Source organism: Telopea speciosissima, chromosome 1 (assembly GCF_018873765.1).
Source record: "Telopea speciosissima isolate NSW1024214 ecotype Mountain lineage chromosome 1, Tspe_v1, whole genome shotgun sequence".
In the NCBI taxonomy this organism is placed as follows: Eukaryota; Viridiplantae; Streptophyta; class Magnoliopsida; order Proteales; family Proteaceae; genus Telopea; species Telopea speciosissima.
This window is the reverse complement of record NC_057916.1, coordinates 35470779-35491317: the sequence shown is the minus strand read 5'-3', so window position 1 is coordinate 35491317 and position 20539 is coordinate 35470779. Positions and strand designations below refer to the sequence as shown.

Genomic DNA, 20539 nt, shown 5'->3' with positions numbered 1-20539 from the left:
CAAAAGCAGCATGAAAAGGTGAGATAAAGGATTGTAAGGTACCTTTGAGTCTGTTGGCTAATAGCTTAGAGAGGATCATATAGGCCACATTGCATAGACTAATGGGTCTGAACTCACCAACAGCAGAGGCATTTTCAGTTTTGGGAATCATACAGATGAGGGTATGATTAATGCCAGGTGGTAGATACCCATTAATAAAAAAACTATACAGCTAAATTTAGCAAGTCTTGGTGGATAAGATCCCAATATTTTTTATAAAAGAAAGCTTGAAACCCATCAATACCAGGAGCCTTTAAGGGCCCGAAGGAGAATACCACCTTCCTTAATTCATCAAGGGTAGGGGGGTACAAAGAGTGGTCGAATCCCCAGGGGTAAAAATTGGTTGGAATAAACATTCCACAAAATTGGCATCAAGGGGATTGGACGTGGTGAAGATAGTCTTAAGATGGTTCGAGAAAACAAGGGCAATCTGCAAAGTGTCATTAATCAGAGATCCATCTTCATCCCTAATAAAGTTAATTCTTCTCTTATGCAAATTGTGCTTGACAACAGAGTGATAATATTTAGTATTTCTATCCCCATCTCGGATATAAAAATGCCTTGATTTCTGAAGCCAAAATGCTTCCTCAGCATCAAAGATCCAGCTCAATTTTCTATCGATTCCTAGAAGGATATCACGGTTGGGGGATGAGGAATTCGAATAGGAAAGGTACTCAAGAAACAAGGTGTTTTTGAGGTTATTGATATGTCCAAACGTATTTCTGTTCCATATTTTTCAAGGAGTTGGAGAGGGAAGCTAATTTGGATGTGAAATTTCCATCAGGTGTAGAGGTCTAGGCCGAAGCACAAAATTAGGTGAATTCAGGGTGATGGGTCCAGGCCTCCTGGAAGTGGAATAGTTTTTAATAGCTCTTACGGTTTCCAGAGGTTGATAAAAGAATGGGGTTATGATCAGAGCCAAGCGGTGATAGTTTAGAGGTTTGTGCCAAGGGGTAGAGTAGGAACCAGTCAGGGGAAGCAAAGGCTCGGTCAAGGCATTCTTTGATAAGTTGGGGTGGTTTCTGCTTGTTGGACCAGGTAAACTTAGAACCACCCAAGAAAACTTCATCAAGAGAGTGAGAGTGGATAATGTCTGAGTAGGAGGGTGGTAGCAGTGGCCTAGAAGGGGGAACCCCCCAATTTCTCGCTACAGTTGAGAACCTCATTAAAATCTCCAATTATACAATAGGCCCCGTCAACTTGATTGATAAACTCAGAAAAAGATTTCCAGAAGCAAGTTCTCTCATGTAACTGGGGTGGAGCATACAGACATAATAACCAAGAACTTTTATCATCTTCATCCTTAATTTTAATAGCTAAAAAGTTATCGAAAACCAGTTTTTCTAAAATTAAAATTTCAGGGGTGGTGAGTACCCAAAGTCCACCTTTTTTACATTAAGTGCCCACACTACCAGAGAAGCACACCAAATTGTAGGAGGAAAGTGGAGGTTTAAGCTTAAACAGAGAGTGATTGGTGCATTTAGTTTCACATAAAAAAATGATGTCATGTTTAAATTTAGAAATATGAAAACCTAGACATTTCTGGGTGAATTTACTATTAAGGTCACGAGTGTTCCAAGAAAAAACTAACATATTAGAGCAAAGGAGAAAGTTAACAAACATACAAAAGTGAAAGCACCGATAAGGCTTGAAGGAGCAGAGTAAGGCTCTCCTATTGAGGTCCCAAATGCACCAAGCAAAGCTCAGAACTAAGATAAAGAAAACAGTAAAAAACATAGATAAATCCACGTAGATGTTATAGAGGAATACCGGATTAAGTGAGGTAGGATTCACTACCACGCCTGGATCTGAGATGAGAGAAGTGCTATCCACAGACTTACAGCCCGAGAACCTCCCAGAGGGTTGCAAACTGATATGATTGAGCCAGAACTTGGCCATAGCAAGAAAGGAAGCCAGATCAGTGGAGGTAGAAATGCAATGCTCCAAAGAAGATTTAAAAAATGCGAGCTCGGTTGCGAGGGATGAAGGAGGATCTGCATATGCAAACTTCCTTTTTTTGGAGGGTTAGGCATCCATAGGGTCCCCCACAAAGGTCTCGGATCTGGTGACAACGGGTGAAGCAGGTTTGTCAGCCACAGGAATACCAACAGAAGGATCAATGTCAAGAGGTGCAGGTTCACATAAAGCTGGTAGGGGAGGGTCCTGTCTGTGCAAAACAATATCCACATCAGGTGTCTCCGTAGGTGTATCCAGATAACCTGAAATAAACTCCTCCGCAGGGGTGTCTTCAATAAGAGGGAGAGGATCCACAGAAGGGACTTCAATGAACAACTGAGCAAAACAACCAGAATTCAATCCTAATGCCCAATCATGTGAACTGTCAAAAAGTGAAAGCTCCCATTCCATATCAACCAGTGCCACGGTGCTAGAGTCAGGGGCAGCCATGTGAGAGGTAGAGGCACCCGCAGTATCTCCGTCATCAAAGATCTCTGTGATAAGAGGAGCCGGTGGGTCCAAAGGATAAGAAACAACCTCATCATGTGAATTGAATTTGTCAAATCCAGTAAAATTCATTTTGAGGGGGGGTGTCAAGGCCTGCTCAAACATTCCAGAATTGGGATCAAAGTCCCCAGCACTTGAACTTGCCACTCCTGCAATGGTAGGGCACGAGCTAACTTCATGACAGAGTCTCCCACAATGACCATATATTTTAAATGCCTCATATTTTAACATAACCGGAAGCAAATCACCACGTGTATTGCGTATTTTGGAATGTACACAAATCGGCCTTCTCCATTTTATCTGAACTTTAACTCGAGCCACATTTAGAGGTAGCCCCAGATCATGTTTAAGATATAACTCAAGCACTTTCCCTACACAGTAAACAGCCTGTTTGATGGTATCATAAGAGAAGGCATCAATAGGTATTAGGCTCACCTAGACCCAAACAAGAACAGCTTCCTTTTCTGAGGCAAACAAAATATCATCCAAGGCATGGGGGACAAGGTTGATTAGTGCTTTACCACACCACCAAGGGCATAGGTTCAGTAGATTATCACGGGCAACCATGGAACAGGTCTCAACAATAAGCATCCCCTCCGCAATCCAAGTGAGTGAAAGGACCCCTAACGGTTCCCAAATTCTAGAGAAGTGATTCCAAAATATATCTTTTGAAGGCTTAGGAAGTCCCACAGTGAAACCAAACAGAACCGGGTGCTCTTTATTGTAAAAACTACTTAAAGTTTTGCCATTGAGACAAATAGCACATAGTTCAGGAGGGAGAGAAATTGCATCATCAGTCCCCACAACTGAGGTCAGCCTAGGCCGAGAGCGGTTGTCAATCCAGCCATAGTCCATATCAATCCTTCGTTGGCTGCGATAAGGTCGTCTAAACCCAGATCCATATTCTCTCCATGGGGGACCACGTGAAGCCATAGGGACAATAGAACCTGCAGAAGAAAATAATAGCAGGGCAAAAGGAAAATGAGTTTAAAGATAAAAACAGTAAAAATAGCAGGGGTGGCAAGATTCTTAGCACAGAATCAAACCGGATAAGGTAAAAGAAAAAGGAAGAAGGAAAGAGAAAGCAATACCAGATATGGCAAGACCAAGTGAACATGATCAAACCCAATAAGCAAAAAGAAAAGAAAAAATGGCAAGAGAGGTGTCCCCATAGAAAAGGTAGCACCAATCAAACCAACCAATGTAACCAGGGGTGGGAAAAGTGAAGTAATCCAAAGAAGCGTAGTGAACAACGACAAAGAAGAAGGGAGTTCACAACAAGATAGCTTATTCCCTCATCCAGTCCCAGCTTGACAATGAATACTCACCTAATCCGACAAAAAGATAAATGAAGAGAAGAAAAGAAGAGGTGGTAGGTAACGAGTTTAAAAGAAGCAGAAGTTTAGAGAAAAATATCAAAGGAGCAAAAAGCAGCATCAAGTCATTAGAAGCCAACACGTTGCCACACTCTTCTAGCATGGCCAGCTCATGGCGACTCTGAGTCTTAATTAGTTGTAAGGTTTTTTTACGTTAAACTTCCATTAGAGAACCAACAAACTTCCATAAAAGAATGCTTCTTGCTGTCACCAAAGAGGTGAATTAGGACAATGTAATGTAAAAAAGGGTAAAAGGTCTCCGTGGGGAGCGTGGCCTCTGTGTGTGTAGAGGGCATCATGTGGGACAGGATTTTTGCCTTTCATAGGAGGGGGTCATTTCACCTCCTTTTATGTGTAGGTGTAGGTGTACATTCCCCCATAGGAAACTTTTCTCCTTTGAAAAAAAAATGTATTTTTGATTGGGAAAGTAGTTTTATATCCATGAGTGTGGCCTACGCCAGCACTCCCATGTTCTCTCCTCCTTATACAAGGGGGCAGAGGTGTATCGAGATAGACTCATGGGAGAGTTGGCGTAGGTCGCACTCCTAGACAGTTATTTTTTCGATTGATTGTCCTATTTATTTTTGAGTCTGGATCCTCTGTCGTACTGCAGGGTGTGAGGTGCACATCTTGTAGCACAGCAGAGGTCATGTGGCACACATGGTCTCTGTTGTGCTGCAAGATGTGCACCGCACACCCTGCAGTATGATAAAGGATTTTTATTATTTATTTCCCTCGAATAAAAAAAAGTTGTCCGATTTATTCCCCAAAGTTCTTTAACTCAATGATAAAATGAGAATTTGACTAGAAAAAAGAAAGCTACCATGTCACGCCCCCCATACGCCAGACACAGGAGTATGTAAAATTATCACTCTGTCCCCTGAAAAATAAAAAAATCATCCATGTTGATGGCTTGTGTGCTCTCATTGGTCCCTACACTGATGCAAGGCCACATGACCTAGCAGATCTCTTGCTTTTTTACTATTATGTTGCTATCAAAACCTTTGATTTCTTATATTTTTTTCAAGTTGACATGTGAAGTAACAATTTTATACCGTTAGTGTGTGGTTTTAGCCCAAAAAAAAAAAAAATGGATAAAAAACAAAAAAAAATCAAAGAAGTAATAATGAAACAATTGTCTTTTTTTTTGGGGGGGGGGGAAGGGAGCTCATATAATATTATTATTACTACTAAGGGGGATTGGGGGGGGGGGAGGTAACAGCTTGGAGGCTCGAACTTGAAACCTCCTGGTGAGCATGGGCATGAAACACACCACAGCTCACCAACTATGTTAGGCAGTTGTTGTTATACAAGTGTCTTTTTTCTTTTCTTACCAATTAAAGCCACCCTTACATGGAGAAAATTGCAAGGTAACAACTTCTTTTTCACCAATTTTGGTTATAATAAGATTTTTTCAAGAAAAAAATATATATTAGGTTACAACTTCTTTTTCACCGAGTTTGGTTACAAGATACAAGAAGATTTTCCCATAAGCCAAGTGGCAAAATAAAGCTTTCAAGAATCCAAGACTACAAAAAGCTTACATGATCGTGCTTAGACTATTGACAAGTGGCCAATCATAATCATTCTCTACCTAACCAATGGTCATAATTGCAACATCACCGATCCACATAGTAAAACCAGGTGGGTCACCCATAGTGTCACACCCCACTCCCTGTTACTAGGCAATGTGACTAAGATGTACACCTATACCCTACCAATCCACCAGGATCGCAGATGCAGTAGCTAATACTCATATTCCTAAATCACATAATTGGAATCAGAGCAGCGGAAGCTAGAATATAGCTGTAAAATCAGTAATATATAATCTAACAAGTTGTATCATATAAAGTAACTGTGTGTCGATTATCCAATGTTTACATCTAAGTTTCAAGACATGACATGATTACAGTATTTTAAAAATATACATCAATGGAAAAAATGTATAAACATCAATGTATCAAAATCAAGGCCAAGCCCTCAACAGTATGCCTCGTGAACACAATCATCACACGCGCATCCAACCTCGTGTCCATCGGAGTCTAGTACCCACCAATCCTCATTAGGATCCACCGCAGAAGGAGTCTCATCAATGTTACCCAGCACAGGTACACCTGCATAGCAATCTAAAAAGGGGGAACCATGTGGTATGAGCTTCACTAAGCCCAATGAGGAGTCTGAACTTGCAAGCACAAGCACATAGTCTATGAATGCAATTACATGATGCATGAATGAGTTCATTTTTATTATCCACCTAAACAACAAATTTTAAGTCCAGGTAAAGTACTACTACAACACATTAGGCAGTAATTTTGGTCCAGAAAATGGAGGAGTCCAATGATATCAAACCCTAGTTGCGATAAGAAGCCTACCGATCCGGACTTACACAATTGATCAGCAAACCCCAAACAACCCCGTCCTAGCGTTCAGTTTCGAAAATATGGTCGGATACTTGAACTCATTCTACTTTCGGAAGAACTCTCATCGTACCATGGAAGGAGTACCCCGACTAATCATCATCGGGCCTACCTCGTGGGTTGTCCGACACCTAACCCCCTGTCGGCAAGGGGTTATAGTACTAGGTCATGTTTCATCCTAACCTGCATGCATCTACATGAACAGTGGTGCATGCGTACGCATATACCAGAGATCGAGATCATAGTGTTGGATTTCCCATTGGCCACACTATCCACCTGTCTCCTCTAGTGTAAACACACACATACATTTAGTATGATGAATACGGTACCGACTATCTATAGGTCACACCGCAATCCGTTTCCAATCCTAATGCAATAGTCATTTCTAGTGTAGCAATTATAATACAATCACAATGAATACGTCGACTATGGTACCAGATTTCCTATCGGCCACACCATAACCCGTTTCCAATGCCTAATCTATATGCATATGCCCTACTTTATGATATTACAATCACAAGTCTTACAAACCCTTCGGCTCTCAGATCCCATATCCCACATCACTCACCTTCGGCTATTCAATGCACTCGAGTGTGTAGCTTCGATTCGACCTCATGGGGACAATGTTTAAGACCTAATTCGTATGTGGAAGGTTAATTAATCAAGTTATACAAAGTGGTTAAAAGATCCCCAACTTGGAGAAGCTCACAAACACTTGCGGCTGATCGTGCGGTCGGTTACACTAACTGATCAATCAGCCCTGTAGAAGCTCACGTAAGGCCTCAGGTCGATCCTGCGGTCAGTCCTCCCTGATTGACCGCTTGATCGACCGGTCAGACATCCGAAGTTGTGTTCAGTTGGCCTTGGTCAATCTTTGGTCTAGGTTGAAGGGGGCTTCAAGGGGTCTAATATACATCACACTCACACCTAATTGAGCATAAAAGTCCCAATAAACACCCCCATTTCATGGGGTGATCCCACCATAGTTCCCAACTTGGAAACCCTAGATTTAGGTCTAAGTTCCCATTTGAAATCAAAGGGAAGGTGGAGAGCATAAATCCCACAACCAAAGGGATATAAAAACATCAAGGGTTCACTTCAAATGCTTGGAAGCATGAAAAAACCGTTGGGCAAGGTCTAGTATGCCAAGCATGAGTCATTCTCATCAATGGCCAATGAGCTTGCTTGGTTTGGGTGGGAGCTGTGCATAGAAGTGTAAAACTCCTAAAGAAGCACAAAGGGATGGCCACAAAGGTAGCCCTAGGTCCAAATCTCCAAGCCCAAGAGAGAATCCCAAGCATTGGGTCAAAACTTCAATGAAATGGAGAAAGGGCATGCAAGGTATGTAGGTTTGCCTTAGGGTTGAGCTTAGATTCCAAGGAAATGCTCCTAGGTCCCATCTTCTCCTCTTTTTTCTTCTCTTCCCACGTTTTTGGCTTTAGGAGATGTGAAATAAGCCTTTGAGAGCTCAAGTCTATTTATAGACTTAAGGTTACTAAAGCCTCTTTGGCATGCAGGCTATATCCCCATCTTAAATCACTTCAAACCCAATGTTTGGGTTAGTGGGTCCACCATCTAGCATCACAAGGGTGTGACCACTATAGTGAACATCCACACTTCACAGGGACACAAGATCCACACATACTGACCGCTTGATCGACCTCAGTTGTATTGACAACACTTTTGAGGTCTAACATGCTTGCTGTCCAAGGTCAAATACAAGGGGCTTCGAATGGGGTTTTAAGTACACTGGTGGCACTATACCTACATGCATTGTAAGGTAAATGCAACATGTTTTAGACACATACCATCAATCACTCCGGGAGTGGAGTCGAGGCTCTCCTCCTACGGATACCTTCACATCCTTGGCAGGTGCACAGAGGGCAGTTAATAAACTTGTCACCATCAACAAACCTCCCCAACTTCCTATCAATGAACTTTTCTTCCACAGTCTCACTCGTCACTCGGTTAAGGATCTTGTGTGTTGGCTTGACTGTAATAATCCATAAGTCACCAGCGTACACAACAACCACGTCTACACACAAGCTCAAAATAGTACGGGTTTGGGCACGGTGGTAACATAGATATTCTACAAACAATACCATCCATATAATCTTCACCAAAAAAGGTAAATTATGCATGAATTCTCATGTTTGAGGAAGGAAAAACGGTTAGTGACCCGAGTTTCAACATATTTTGCAAGATTCCAATTGGAAGATTTTTTTTTTAAAAAAAATGAATGATACAATAATCATCATGTTTTCGCTTGTATAAACTTTTGATATGGATCATAGTCGTTTATTTACAATTTAAATAACAAACATGAGAGTATAGTTAATTTAAATTTTATCATTTAAAACTTCTAAAATATTTAAATTGAAAGGATATGATTCAGCCGTCATGTTTTAACATTTTAAACCATTGATTTTAATGTAAAAAATATATTAGTTGTCCGATTAAGGAAGATACGTTGACAGTTCAAGAGAAAATTAGGGGGAAGGAGAAGATTTGTTAGAAAGAGAAATTTCACGATGTGATGTCAATGGAAAATAACTAAACTAATATTTCATGAAAATCATCTTTTCTCAAAAAGAGAAAGGATCGCTACATTGATTTAAAGAAATGGGGTGCTGTTCTCTGTGACACAGCGTAGCCTGCACCCAGGAACATGGGAGTGGACGTAATGACCACCCTGCCCCCTGCACAGGTTGCCCATGTGCCTGGGCACAGGCTGCGCTGCGGCACAGAAAACATTCTCCCTAAAGAAATATTATAATTGTAAAATGAGAGATTGTCACGAGGCCATCTTTGGAGGCTTAGAATCTTCTCAAATTTCGACTGAGTTTTCAGATGAAGAACTAAATGTGAAATGTGAGTATCAATGTAAACCTCTTTCCAGTGTTTTTCATAAGAAAACTTTGCATTTCTGGGGAACCAAGGTAATAATTTAAAGGGAAAAAAAAGTATACGGCTATACGCACTGTCAGGGACAAGTATGCTTATATTATCATAGTTGCCACTGTGGCTAGACGATCCAAAGTGTTGGAAGGGTACCTAGGCAACAAAGCATCAGCCTAGGCATTTAATATATGACTATAAGAACTATAACAATGATAAGTTCACATAATATGCTTATTATGCAACATAGAAACCATATTAATGCAATATAATATAATAAAATTAATATGAGAAAACAACATATAATAAACAAAACGTAGGATATAATATAAATATATCCATCAAAATACAAAACAATAAACATAAATCACCACATAAACTCGTAAAGTGTCAACAAGGCATGTTGTCACCTTGGACGCAAGACAGAGCATAGACGCTTAGGTGAATCATTGACAACTATGATTAACATCTTACTTGCTAAGCCAATTGTCAGAGATCGAAATGGAATATTTAATGAGAGAGGAGAGACTCACATTTAATGAGGTAAGTAGGGAAAGACTATGAGTAGAAAATATACACTGATAGCGTAATAAAAGTAATCAATGTGGAAAAGATCAGCTAAACATATATATATTTACACCATTATTGTATACTCAATGGAAAGATCCAACTTTGTAATACATCCGGGCCAGACGTCGCCGGCCTCAATTCGACTTTGTCTGCTCAACATCCACATTCCCCTTTGGAGTGGTATCTGGGCTGTCACTGGGAAGGAGGCCAAGAAGTGGCAAAGGAAACAAGGAACTGATGTTGCAGAGAACTATCAAGAGAGCTAGATTGTCAAAGTTCTCCTTCGTGACACCAAAAAATTGGGTCAAACCAGCACCCAAAAGCCCACCAACAACACTACCTCCATTAGAGATGGACATGAGGGTAGCAAACAGTGTTGCTTCCATACCCTGTGGACATAATCTTGCTGCTAACACCAGAACAGGCATGAATGATGCCTGCAATACACAATTTAATTGTTAGTGTAACTTCAATCGATCCATTAATTTATTTATTTTTTTCACAGGAAGAAAATTTTGAGATTAACAAGCTGAAAGAACCATTCCACAACTTAATAACATCTCTATAGTTATTTGATTGGGATCTCAAGTTGAATATGGAAGGCAGCCACCAATCCTTAGTGATGGATCAATTCTTACTGTACAAAGTAAATACTAGTTACACTTGTCCTTGTGATTTTTTCTTTTCTTCTAGTACTCAAAACTGAAGTTTATGATAGTTTATCATGGGAAAATTCCCTTTACACAGCCCAGTTTAGGAAGGGCTTCTTAAAACAATCCACCATTTTGACCCACATGGACAGATGATGTGGCAATTCTAACCTTGGACAGAGAGGACCTGGTCTGGATTAGCCACATGTCAAATTTCAGAGCCTAATTCAATCAAATACCCTCCCGTGTACAGGCATGCATCCTCCATGAATGTCTATACATGCCTATGGTACTTTGATCACTAATTTGCACTCTCTCATAGTCCTAGATTTTCAAAGCTCTTTTTTGCCACTTATCAAACTATGATTAGGCTGATATATATGTGAGCAGGGGACTTATGATTACCTGTCCACCAAATTCAGGACCCATCTCATTTGCCACATGGCAGATTTTTCGGGCTGTTTAGGCAAGTCTTCCTAAGAGGACAATGTAGGAAACCTTACCATTATTAAGGTGTTAAAATCTAACCTAGATTCAAACCAGGATAGATAAACCGATCAACACCTTAAAAACCTCTGTTACTGAAAGATCCATCCACGACTTTAATTTGGCAATTATACCTCCACAATTCCACTAACAACTACAATCATTGGAAACTCTCTCCTCTCTCCCATTTGTACCCCAAGATGGATATTTTTAACCAAGTTCGTACATGTTGGGATTGTAGGCAGAGAAAATCCAAGTATCTGTATGATCAAAGAAGGCATGTGGGGATTTTAGAAATTTAGAGACCTACGAAATAGGATCGGATGTGCACTTGTTTGGAGATTCCAAAGAAAAGAAAAGAAACATCCTTGGGATGTAAGTTTAGTAGTTATTGTCTATAACAGGGGTAGACAGTAGTTGGGCTGTCTTTAGATGTTAATCCTGGAACCATAATTTTTTTTTAAAGTATGTGGTGAGAGTGAATTAGCTTTCTCTACAAGATTAAAAAAGAAAGAGGGACAACTTGCAGAATCCACTCCAGACAAAAGATACCAAACCTATTTCTCATTCTATAATCTAGTCTATGAAATAGCAAAAACAATTTCTGATTTTTGGCTCACAATTGTTTCTAGAAACTAGCCAACTCCATTTAGTTGGGATAAGGCTGCGTTGTACTTGTTGTAATTGTTCCTAGAAATTACTTCTAAGAAATAGCAGGTAAATAGATAGCAACTATACCAAAGAGGCACTAAGACTTCCAGAGAAGAAAAAAACAGTTCAAATGCCTAACAGTTCCTAGAAATTACTTCCAAGAAATAGCCATAGTTATCAAGGCGGGAAGGCGACCATGGCGTTTAGAGGGTCAAAATTCAAAGCGACACCGTCATGGCGGCAAGGCGCCGGCCATGGCACCCAAGGCAACCAAGGAGCCTGGACGCCATGCCGTTGCCATGGCGACGCCTTGGCGATGCCTTGATAACTATGGAAATAGCAGGTTAATAGAATAGAAACTATACCAAAGAGGCCCTAAGACTTCCAGAGAAGTAAAAAACAGTTCAAATGCCTAACAGTTTTGATAAGAAAAGATGGAGCAGAGTCACAAAACCCTGAGAAATGGAATCCGGAAGCAACACACAAAACCACTAAGAGGAAATGAGAAGTCAGTCCAGGATTGATGCCACATCCACATCAAGGCAGAATGAGATCACGATTTACATTAATGAACTGGTAATAATCAATAGGTAATAAATTTAGATTTGTGAACCACCACCTTCTCTTCTTAGTTCAACTCAAAACAAAAGTACAATAGACTTCCTAGTTTAAGTCAAGTGTATCAAAGAAGTTTCTAGATTAATTAGAGATCTTCACTGGGGCTTCAAAAAATAAACCATAATAAGGTAAAAAAGATGAATGCATGAAATGGAAGAGACTATATAGACATTTGCCTATTTTACGCCTAAGGTTAGGATTATTTTCATAAGAGCATCCAGCTCTTTGTGTACTTTTTTAAGTGAAAGAATGTGTATATGGTTCTTACATGCCTATGGTAAATACCAGACAAAAATGAAGTAAATTAGTATTTGGCTTCCCTGTCACCATTTCCTAACCAGAGGCAAGGTTCAAGCACTCAGTATATAAATCCCAAGCCCAACAGCAAGGATCTACAGTATCCCTGTTAATCAATGAAGCTTCCAAATATTATGGACAAAATTCTGAAAGACGTCACCCTGGAAATCATTCGTAATATCTCATTTTTGCAAATTCCTCCTTCCATATCCAATGATGGTGGAAAAGTCAAAAACATGACCCAAAATCTCCAGAGAGAGTTAAATCCATTTGATACAAAACTCCTACAGTTGAAGGGCCAAAATTTTTTTTTACCTGACCAAGGACAGTTATTATCAGAGAATCTCCAATTGAGAACCACTCATCACTTATACCAAATTGTCGATTTAGTCCTATAACAAGGAATACCTGAGGGAAAAACATGTCCTAGAATTAGACATCGAATATGATGAGGAATTTAGAATCCTCAAACATTAGCAAAATCTAACATTTATCCCACACAAACCTGTGTCATCCCAAGAGCTGCACCAATAATTGTTGTCACTAGAAAAATCTTCCGCAGAGGAACATCTTTCAAAAACCCGTTATACAGCCCAACACCTAACAGGGATGCAATTGAAGTAACAAGCTTGACACGACCAAGAAATTCAGGAGTGAAACCAATTTTGTTTGTCCTGAAACCCAAAAAAGGAACCAAACTGGAATTTAGAAACTAAAAGGAAGCTATGGAACAGTTGAAATAAGTTTCAAGCATCTGTGAAGCACATCACCCTATACAATGTGGGGGTATGGAACATACGTAAAGTAAAACATGGCGGAATCCGAATGTGGTGTCGCTTGCCATAGGAATATGAATAAGGTGGGCAACAACACATTGGGTTGCCTGACAGCATCCCACAACTGAATCATATTCTGTTTAGAGCTTTCAAGAAAAGTTGGGCCAACCGGAGAAAGAACATGTCCTTTTGCTGCACCCAACGTAGGTTGTTCTTTAACAAGAAAAGCAACTGCAGATGTTATCAAGGGAAGCAATGCTGTCACACCAAAAACATACCTGCAGATTACAAAGCCAACAACAACAACGGTTGGTTAGGGTCCAAATCAGTTCAAGCAGTAAAAACAAGGAATAGAGAGGGGAAACATGCCTCACACCATACGCATCGACCAAGGAGCCACTGAAATAAGCACTCACAATCCCCCCAAAGGCCGAAGACCCCCAACATAAAGATTGAAGAGATCCAGATGTGCTTTGTGACTCACCACGGGCTCTTTCTACTATCATGGAATCTACAACCTGCACCATGCATCAGTTTTGGAATCAAGATTGTCAATATGCAATAATATGATGCCAGCTACTGAAATTCTTGTTCTCACAGACCATCTAAATGAAAATAGTAAAAGGTTACTAGCTTATTCAAATATACAAGTTCCTTATTTTCTTGGTAAAGCATCAGATAGAACTCCATCGATGGTAAACAATCTGAAATCAGCTGGACTCTGAATATATTGGTAATTCTAGATAAGAAGAATATGACAGCAAATGTTTGAGACACACAAGCTGACCTTGAAAAAATCCAATAAGCCTTCTCCTACTAAATCATTAAATATACTCCAAATGAGTGCATTAAAAAGTTGACAAGTAAATATACTTCCCACATCTAATTACATCTACTGCTCTCTGCAGTAATAGAAAACAATATAATCAAGAAACTAGTGTCGAAATAATTTTATCATGGTGACGCTCAGCTGCTTCAGGATCTAGTGACACAGGCTACGCTAGGTCCAACTAGGCATCTGCCCAGGCAAGAGTATTCCCAGTATTTGTTTTACTTGTTTTGTAATCATTGTGTTATATTACCCATAATAAATGTGTGGTACATCATACATGTGTATTTTTTTGTCTATAATGAAAAACAAAAAACTAATTTACATTTTCTCTTTCACTACATTTTATCTTCTGTTATACACAAATAGTGTGTGTGTTACACCAAAAAGCCACATAACCTACTGGTTGAGCTATGACAGCCATTAGCCAACAAACTAACATATCACAGCCACTTATGAATGTGGTTTTTTCATATATGACACATATATCAGCAAGCGGGCCTGGAGCGATAGGCCGACGTTTGGCCTATTACTTTATTCAAAGCACCCTGGGCGATACCTGGGCTACGAGCAACCCTATCACCTAGAGGCATGTTGAAATCACTTGGTGGGAAATGTGGAAAACAAAAACAGTAATCATAATCAGGCCAGAGGCAGAGCTGCTCACGAGAGGCGTACTTCTGGAACTTGCTCAATCCAATCATTTATGCTCCTCTAGCTTCTACCACAACTTACTAGAGGTCCTATTTCACCAATCAGAGAAACTTTTAACATGCTTACCTTTTCAAAAGATGATGATGAATACAGCAATGACAAGATATTTTATAACTCAACTCATCTAAGCCTCACCCAAATTACTTGGAGTCACCTACGCATATCCCATTCCACCATTTCACTCTATTTGCTTTGTAAAGATAAGCAGTCAAGTCTTTTCTCACCATTTCAACAAAAGACATTTCAGTTTTCACTCTTCTCCTTGCTCCTTTTGTTACTCCTAATTGTATCATATTACCCCTTTTTCACTGATTCATTTATTGGCCCTCAAGCACATGGCCAAACCATCTCAACAGACTTCGTCTCTCATCGTGTCACCTATGGTTGTTAATTCTTCCCTCAAATGCTTTCAAAAATACTTCTATGTTCCCTCATGCTTTCAAAAACCTCATGGAATTTTATGTTCACTCATATAGGCTGAATGAGGCATATGTGAATAGAGATTGTGGGGTTTATTGGTTAACTGTTTAATGGGATTATGAACACAAGGAAGATGGCAGATGATTGGAGGACAAGCATTGTAGTACAAGTCTACAAAAATAAAGATGATATCCAAAGATATAATAACTATAGAAGCATAAAGTTAATAAGTCACACTATGAAACTCTAGAGGAAGGTTATTGAATCCCGTGTGAGAAGAGAGACTCTTATCTCGGTGAAGTGGTGAACCAATTTGGCGTTATGCCAAGTAGATCCACGACAGAAGCTATCTACTTATTGAGGAGGCTCATTGAAAGATATAGAGATAGCAAGAAGGATCTCCATATGGTTTTTATTGACCCGGAAAAAGCTTATGATCGAGTACCTAGAGATTTAATCCAGAATGTCCTAATGAAGAGAGGGGTGTCGAGTATTTATGTGGATGTAATTAAAGATATGAATGAGGGAGTAGTGACTAGTGTGAGATCTGTGGGAGGTCAGGGCAATGAATTCCCAATTACAATTGGGCTACATCAGGGATCAGCTTTAAGCCCTTACCTATTTGTGCTTGTCATGGACGACCTAACCAAGATCATCCAAGACGAGGTCCCATGGTGCATGCTCTTCGCTGATGATATAGTTCTGGTTGATGAGACTAAAGCAGTGATTAACACTAAGTTAGAGCTTTGGAGATCTACCTCGGAAACAAGAGGTTTTAAGATTAGTAGAACGAAGACGGAGTATATGACGTGTAATTTTAGTCATTCTATGATGGACACTGACATAGTGCAAATTGGGGAATGAAAGTTACCTCAAAATGACTATTTTAGATACCTGGGATCAATCATAACATAGTTGTCATGGCGTCACGGCGATCCAAGTCGATGGAAGGGTGTCACGTCGATATACCGACATGTCGCCTGCCATGGCGAGCATGTCGACCATGTTTTATTTTTTATTTTCTCTATTTTTAATGTTTTAATAGATGTATACTCAAGCCATGTTTTATTTTTTCTCTATTGTTTCACAAGTTTTAAGAAGAAAATTCAAAAATCGAAGAAGAAATCGAAAGAACTCAAAGAGGGAAAGAAGAAATCGAAGAGGGAAGAAGAAATCGAAGACAAGAAGAAGAAATCGAAGAAGGAAAGAGAGACAGGAAGAAGAAATCAAAGAGGGACGCCATGGCGTAGGTCGCCATGCAACCTTCTCCAGCGCCAGGACGCCATGGCGGCGCCATGACAACTATGATCATAAATAAAGAAGGTGACATAGAGGATGATGTTTCGTAGAGAATTAAAGTCGGATGGTTGAAGTGGAGAAGTACATCTAGAGTGTTGTGTGACCGACGTATCCCTTTAAAGCTTAAAGGAAAATTCTATAGGACTGTTGCACGACCGACTATGATATATGGGGGCAGAATGCTGGGCAATTAAGAAATGTCATATTGCGAAGCTTTGTGTGGCAGAGATGAGGATGTTAAGATGGATGTGCAAAAAAAATAGGAAGGGTAAAGTACGGAATGAGACATTAGAGCTAACTTGGGCGTTGCCCCAATCAATGACAAGCTCCGAGAGAGTCGTTTGAGGTGGTATGGTCACATTCAACGGAGTCCTAGGGGCACCCTAGTAAGGAGGACAATATGATCCCGATTGAAGGAGCAAAAAGAGCTTGGGTAGGCCTAAAATGACCATAGGAGAAGTTTTGAGGAAGGACATGCATGGTTTAGGCCTTGTACCAAGTATGACCTCGGACATAACCTATTGGAAGGCAAGGATCCATGTAGCAAACCCCATTTAGCAGAGTTGATCCAGACTTGCTGGGTTGTGCCTCTTTCCTCTTACTTTCATCTTTCTTCTTTCATTTTTCTTTTATTTTCCATCTTTCATTTGTCAATGTCCATTTTTCTTTTCTCATCTCATTTCCCATCCCTCTTTTCCCATATCTTCATTCCCCTTTTATTTTTTGTTGCTTACACCTCAGTTTTACCTATTTTATTTTGTTTGAATCCATGTAGCTGACCCCATTACGTTGGGATAAGGCTGTGTTGTTATTGTTGTTGTTGAGACATATGTGAATATACAACAACAACAACAAAAAACTCAGCCTTATCCCAACTTAATGGGGTCGGCTACATGGATCCAATAAAACAAAGTAGGGAAAACTGAGGTCTGAACAAAAAGGGGAATGAAGGGGAAAGAGATGAGAAATGAAAAATGAAAATAAAAAGAAAAATGAAAGATGAAAGTAAGAGGAAAGAGGCACAACCCAGCAAGTCGGGAGAATCTCAACTGAATGGGGCCTGCTACATGGATCCTTGCCCTCCGCTCTATCTGAGGTCATACGTGGTACAAGACCTAAACTATGCATGTCCTTCCTCACAACTTCTCCTATGGTCATTTTAGGCTTGCCCCTAGTTCTTTTAGCTCTTTCAACCGGAATCATATCACTCCTCCTTACTGAGGCATCCCTAGGCCTCCGTTGAACATGACCATACCACCTCAAACGACTCTCTCGAAGCTTGTCATTGATCGGGACAACTCCCAAGTCAGCTCTAATACGTTCATTCCTAACTTTATCATTCCTAGTCTTTCCGCACATCCATCTTAACATCCTCATCTCTGCTACACATAGCTTCCCAATATGACACTTCTTAACTGCCCAACATTCTGCCCCATACAGGCATAAATGGATATTCAATTCACATAAATGGAAAAGAATCCAATTGACGTAATAGCCAAGTATCAACTAGGACAAAGCAAACATGTCCAACCAAGTAAAAAGACTACTCAAAAAATGGAATGCTTCACTAAGAACAAGAAAACGACAATACTTACAACATCTGAGAATGCAACAGAAAGAGATCCAATTAGAATACAAAATGCAGCATCATATTTGCTGTCAACAAAGGTAGCCATCAAAGTCCATGAGAATGCCCCAAGAAGCCCTGATAAAACAAGGTAGGACCTTCTTCGGTAACCAAAAAGTGGAAAAGAATCACTGCAATGAGAAATCACTTGTTAGAAGATAGCGTAAATGAATGAAATGAATACTCCTTCATAAAAAACAACAAAAAGGAGACCATGTGAAACTAACCTGATAAACCCATAAAGGGGCTTTATGAGCCAAGGTAATGCCGAGAAACCAGATAAAACTGCTGTCTAATTGAAGAGGTAAAACTTGTCAGTCCTATGACATTTCTCTTCAAAGACTGGCCTAACTTCAACAAAATAAATTTCTTCTTTTGCTCTAAGTTATTCATGAGCACATCATAAACATTCTGCATATTAACATTTTTAGGACACATCCAACCATAAAAGCAACTGATCAGTAATATAAGCAATTGAATAGTTAAACTGCTATCCTGCTGTCGCACAAAGATCAGACATCTTGACAAATCTCACTTTAAAGATCAGATAGTTATGTGATTAATTACCCACTAATATCATTGAAATTTTCAAAATTATCCCCCAATAGTCTCTTTATGTTTATTTAATTTTGTTTTCTAAGTTTTAATAGAACACATAAGAAAGGGTAATTTGCAAAAATGAGAAAATGCATTAAATGGTACAATGGACAAACAATTTGGGACATAGGAAAACTCTAAAAAAGACAGTCTTTGTGGGACAGAAGGAGTATTACTATTAGTAGTTTCTTCCTCCCCCATCACCATCCAACCCACACCCCCCCCCCCCCAAAAAAAAAAAAAAAAAAAAAAGAGAAGAAACTAAAAAGGCTTGAAATACTCGATTGTATTAAAATTAAAATAGGGAGATAAAAAATATTTACAGGTAGACAGCTAGATGCTGATTGTTTTTAAACTTCCACCTTGATAAATTTTGCTGGAAAATATTTGAAATTGGATTAACGTATCTCCGCTGGATCTAGATAGAGGTCATCTTTTAAGTAAAAGCTCACTGCAAGCCTAGAAAGGCCTAAAACTCTAGACGCTGATTGTATTTAAACTTCCATCTTGATAAATTTTGCTGGAAAATATTTGAAATTGGATTAACGTACCTCTGCTGGATCTAGATGGAGGTCATCTTTTAAGTAAAAGCTCACTGCAAGCCTAGAAAGGCCTAAAACTCCTTGGACAAAATATACCATCGCAACGGCAATATTATCTGGGGACAAGTCCACCCCAAAACATTTTACAGTGCTTAAAAATGATCCATTATTTCGTGGAGCGGTCTGACAGGATGAGCATTGTTCGCCATCAATTTCTGCCGTCAATAGTTCATTTTTCCCCACACCTGACTCCAGCATATAAATATAAATTTAGAGAGAGAGAGATAGAAATAAAACCAAAGGAATATATTATGTATATGGATCATCTGTAAGCATGCTAAACTCTTAAATGCACAACATTTCTCCCGTTCCATCACATTTTCTTGTCCTCACTCTTCTCTTATACACTAGTGAAAAAATCTCACTATCCAAATGAACTATCACACCAGCATAAGTATCAATTAATTTGTTGCAATCCCATACAAGTTCTTGCACTATGATATTCCAGAAAAATATACAAATCATTTCTTATTGTAGGAAATCTTTAGTTTTCCTCTCTTAAGTCTTAACAAAATAAACAAGCCTTTTGAAGCTTACATAAGTCATTTGATAGTCTGTTTGATTTAGAAATCACATAACAGGAGGCCTACTGGAAGGAAGGAGGGTATGGGAGGGGAGGACGAAGGAAATGATCTTCCATAGTGCAACGTACAAAAATGTGCATTTGTGGACAAGGCCAGTGGCTTTGAACCTAACACTCAACATTGCACAGGATCAGAGTTGAAGCACCTAAATTCTTCCAAGATAGATTGGTACATATACATAACTGCTGACTAGCTGAATTAGAATCAACATTGGACAGTCAAGAAAAGTTTTTGATGGTTAAATCAAAATGGATGCAATCCTAAGCCTTTGGCTGAAGTCAATGTTGCAGTTGAGAGCACATGACTGGATACAGTTAAGTTAAAATATATGCCCGAAAGAGTTCTTATACAGATCTTAATTGCATGAGATTCACAAAATCAACCCCAGGTAAAGAAGCACAAGCAAGAGGGAAAAAGCACTAATCCTGCATACGATTGGGAGTGGGAGTACCCCGGAAGAATCAGCTTACTAAAGGCAAGTGGGTCTCATATTATGTCTTGACAACATGGTTGAGAAATTGATGCAATTCCAGGAAGAAGGTTCTTTAGTTACTGCTCACTTGAGCTTAGTGTGGGCCTCATGAGGACAGATGGCGTGGGAAGGAAAGGGAGCTGCCAAGATCTTT

At 39.6% G+C, this 20539-nt stretch overlaps 2 protein-coding genes across 2 annotated transcripts in view; both read right to left on the bottom strand.

Moving 5' to 3' along the window:
• Positions 1–11710, bottom strand: part of LOC122656773 (cleavage stimulating factor 64-like) — a 36559-nt gene extending 24849 nt beyond the window's left edge. The window contains exons 1-2 of the mRNA XM_043851426.1: positions 11706–11710; positions 9316–9320 (exon numbers count right to left, since the gene is read on the bottom strand). The gene's annotated coding sequence lies outside the window, so the exon portion shown is untranslated. The remainder of the gene's footprint in view (positions 1–9315; positions 9321–11705) is intronic.
• The window catches only part of LOC122656766 (folate-biopterin transporter 1, chloroplastic-like), a 15948-nt gene continuing 5204 nt past the window's right edge, over positions 9796–20539 (bottom strand). The window contains exons 3-10 of the mRNA XM_043851413.1: positions 19279–19518; positions 18358–18422; positions 18099–18261; positions 13611–13759; positions 13265–13519; positions 12971–13139; positions 12781–12873; positions 9796–10200 (exon numbers count right to left, since the gene is read on the bottom strand). Of these exons, the coding sequence (XP_043707348.1) occupies positions 9898–10200; positions 12781–12873; positions 12971–13139; positions 13265–13519; positions 13611–13759; positions 18099–18261; positions 18358–18422; positions 19279–19518 (1437 nt within the window). The 3' untranslated portion in view covers positions 9796–9897. The remainder of the gene's footprint in view (positions 10201–12780; positions 12874–12970; positions 13140–13264; positions 13520–13610; positions 13760–18098; positions 18262–18357; positions 18423–19278; positions 19519–20539) is intronic.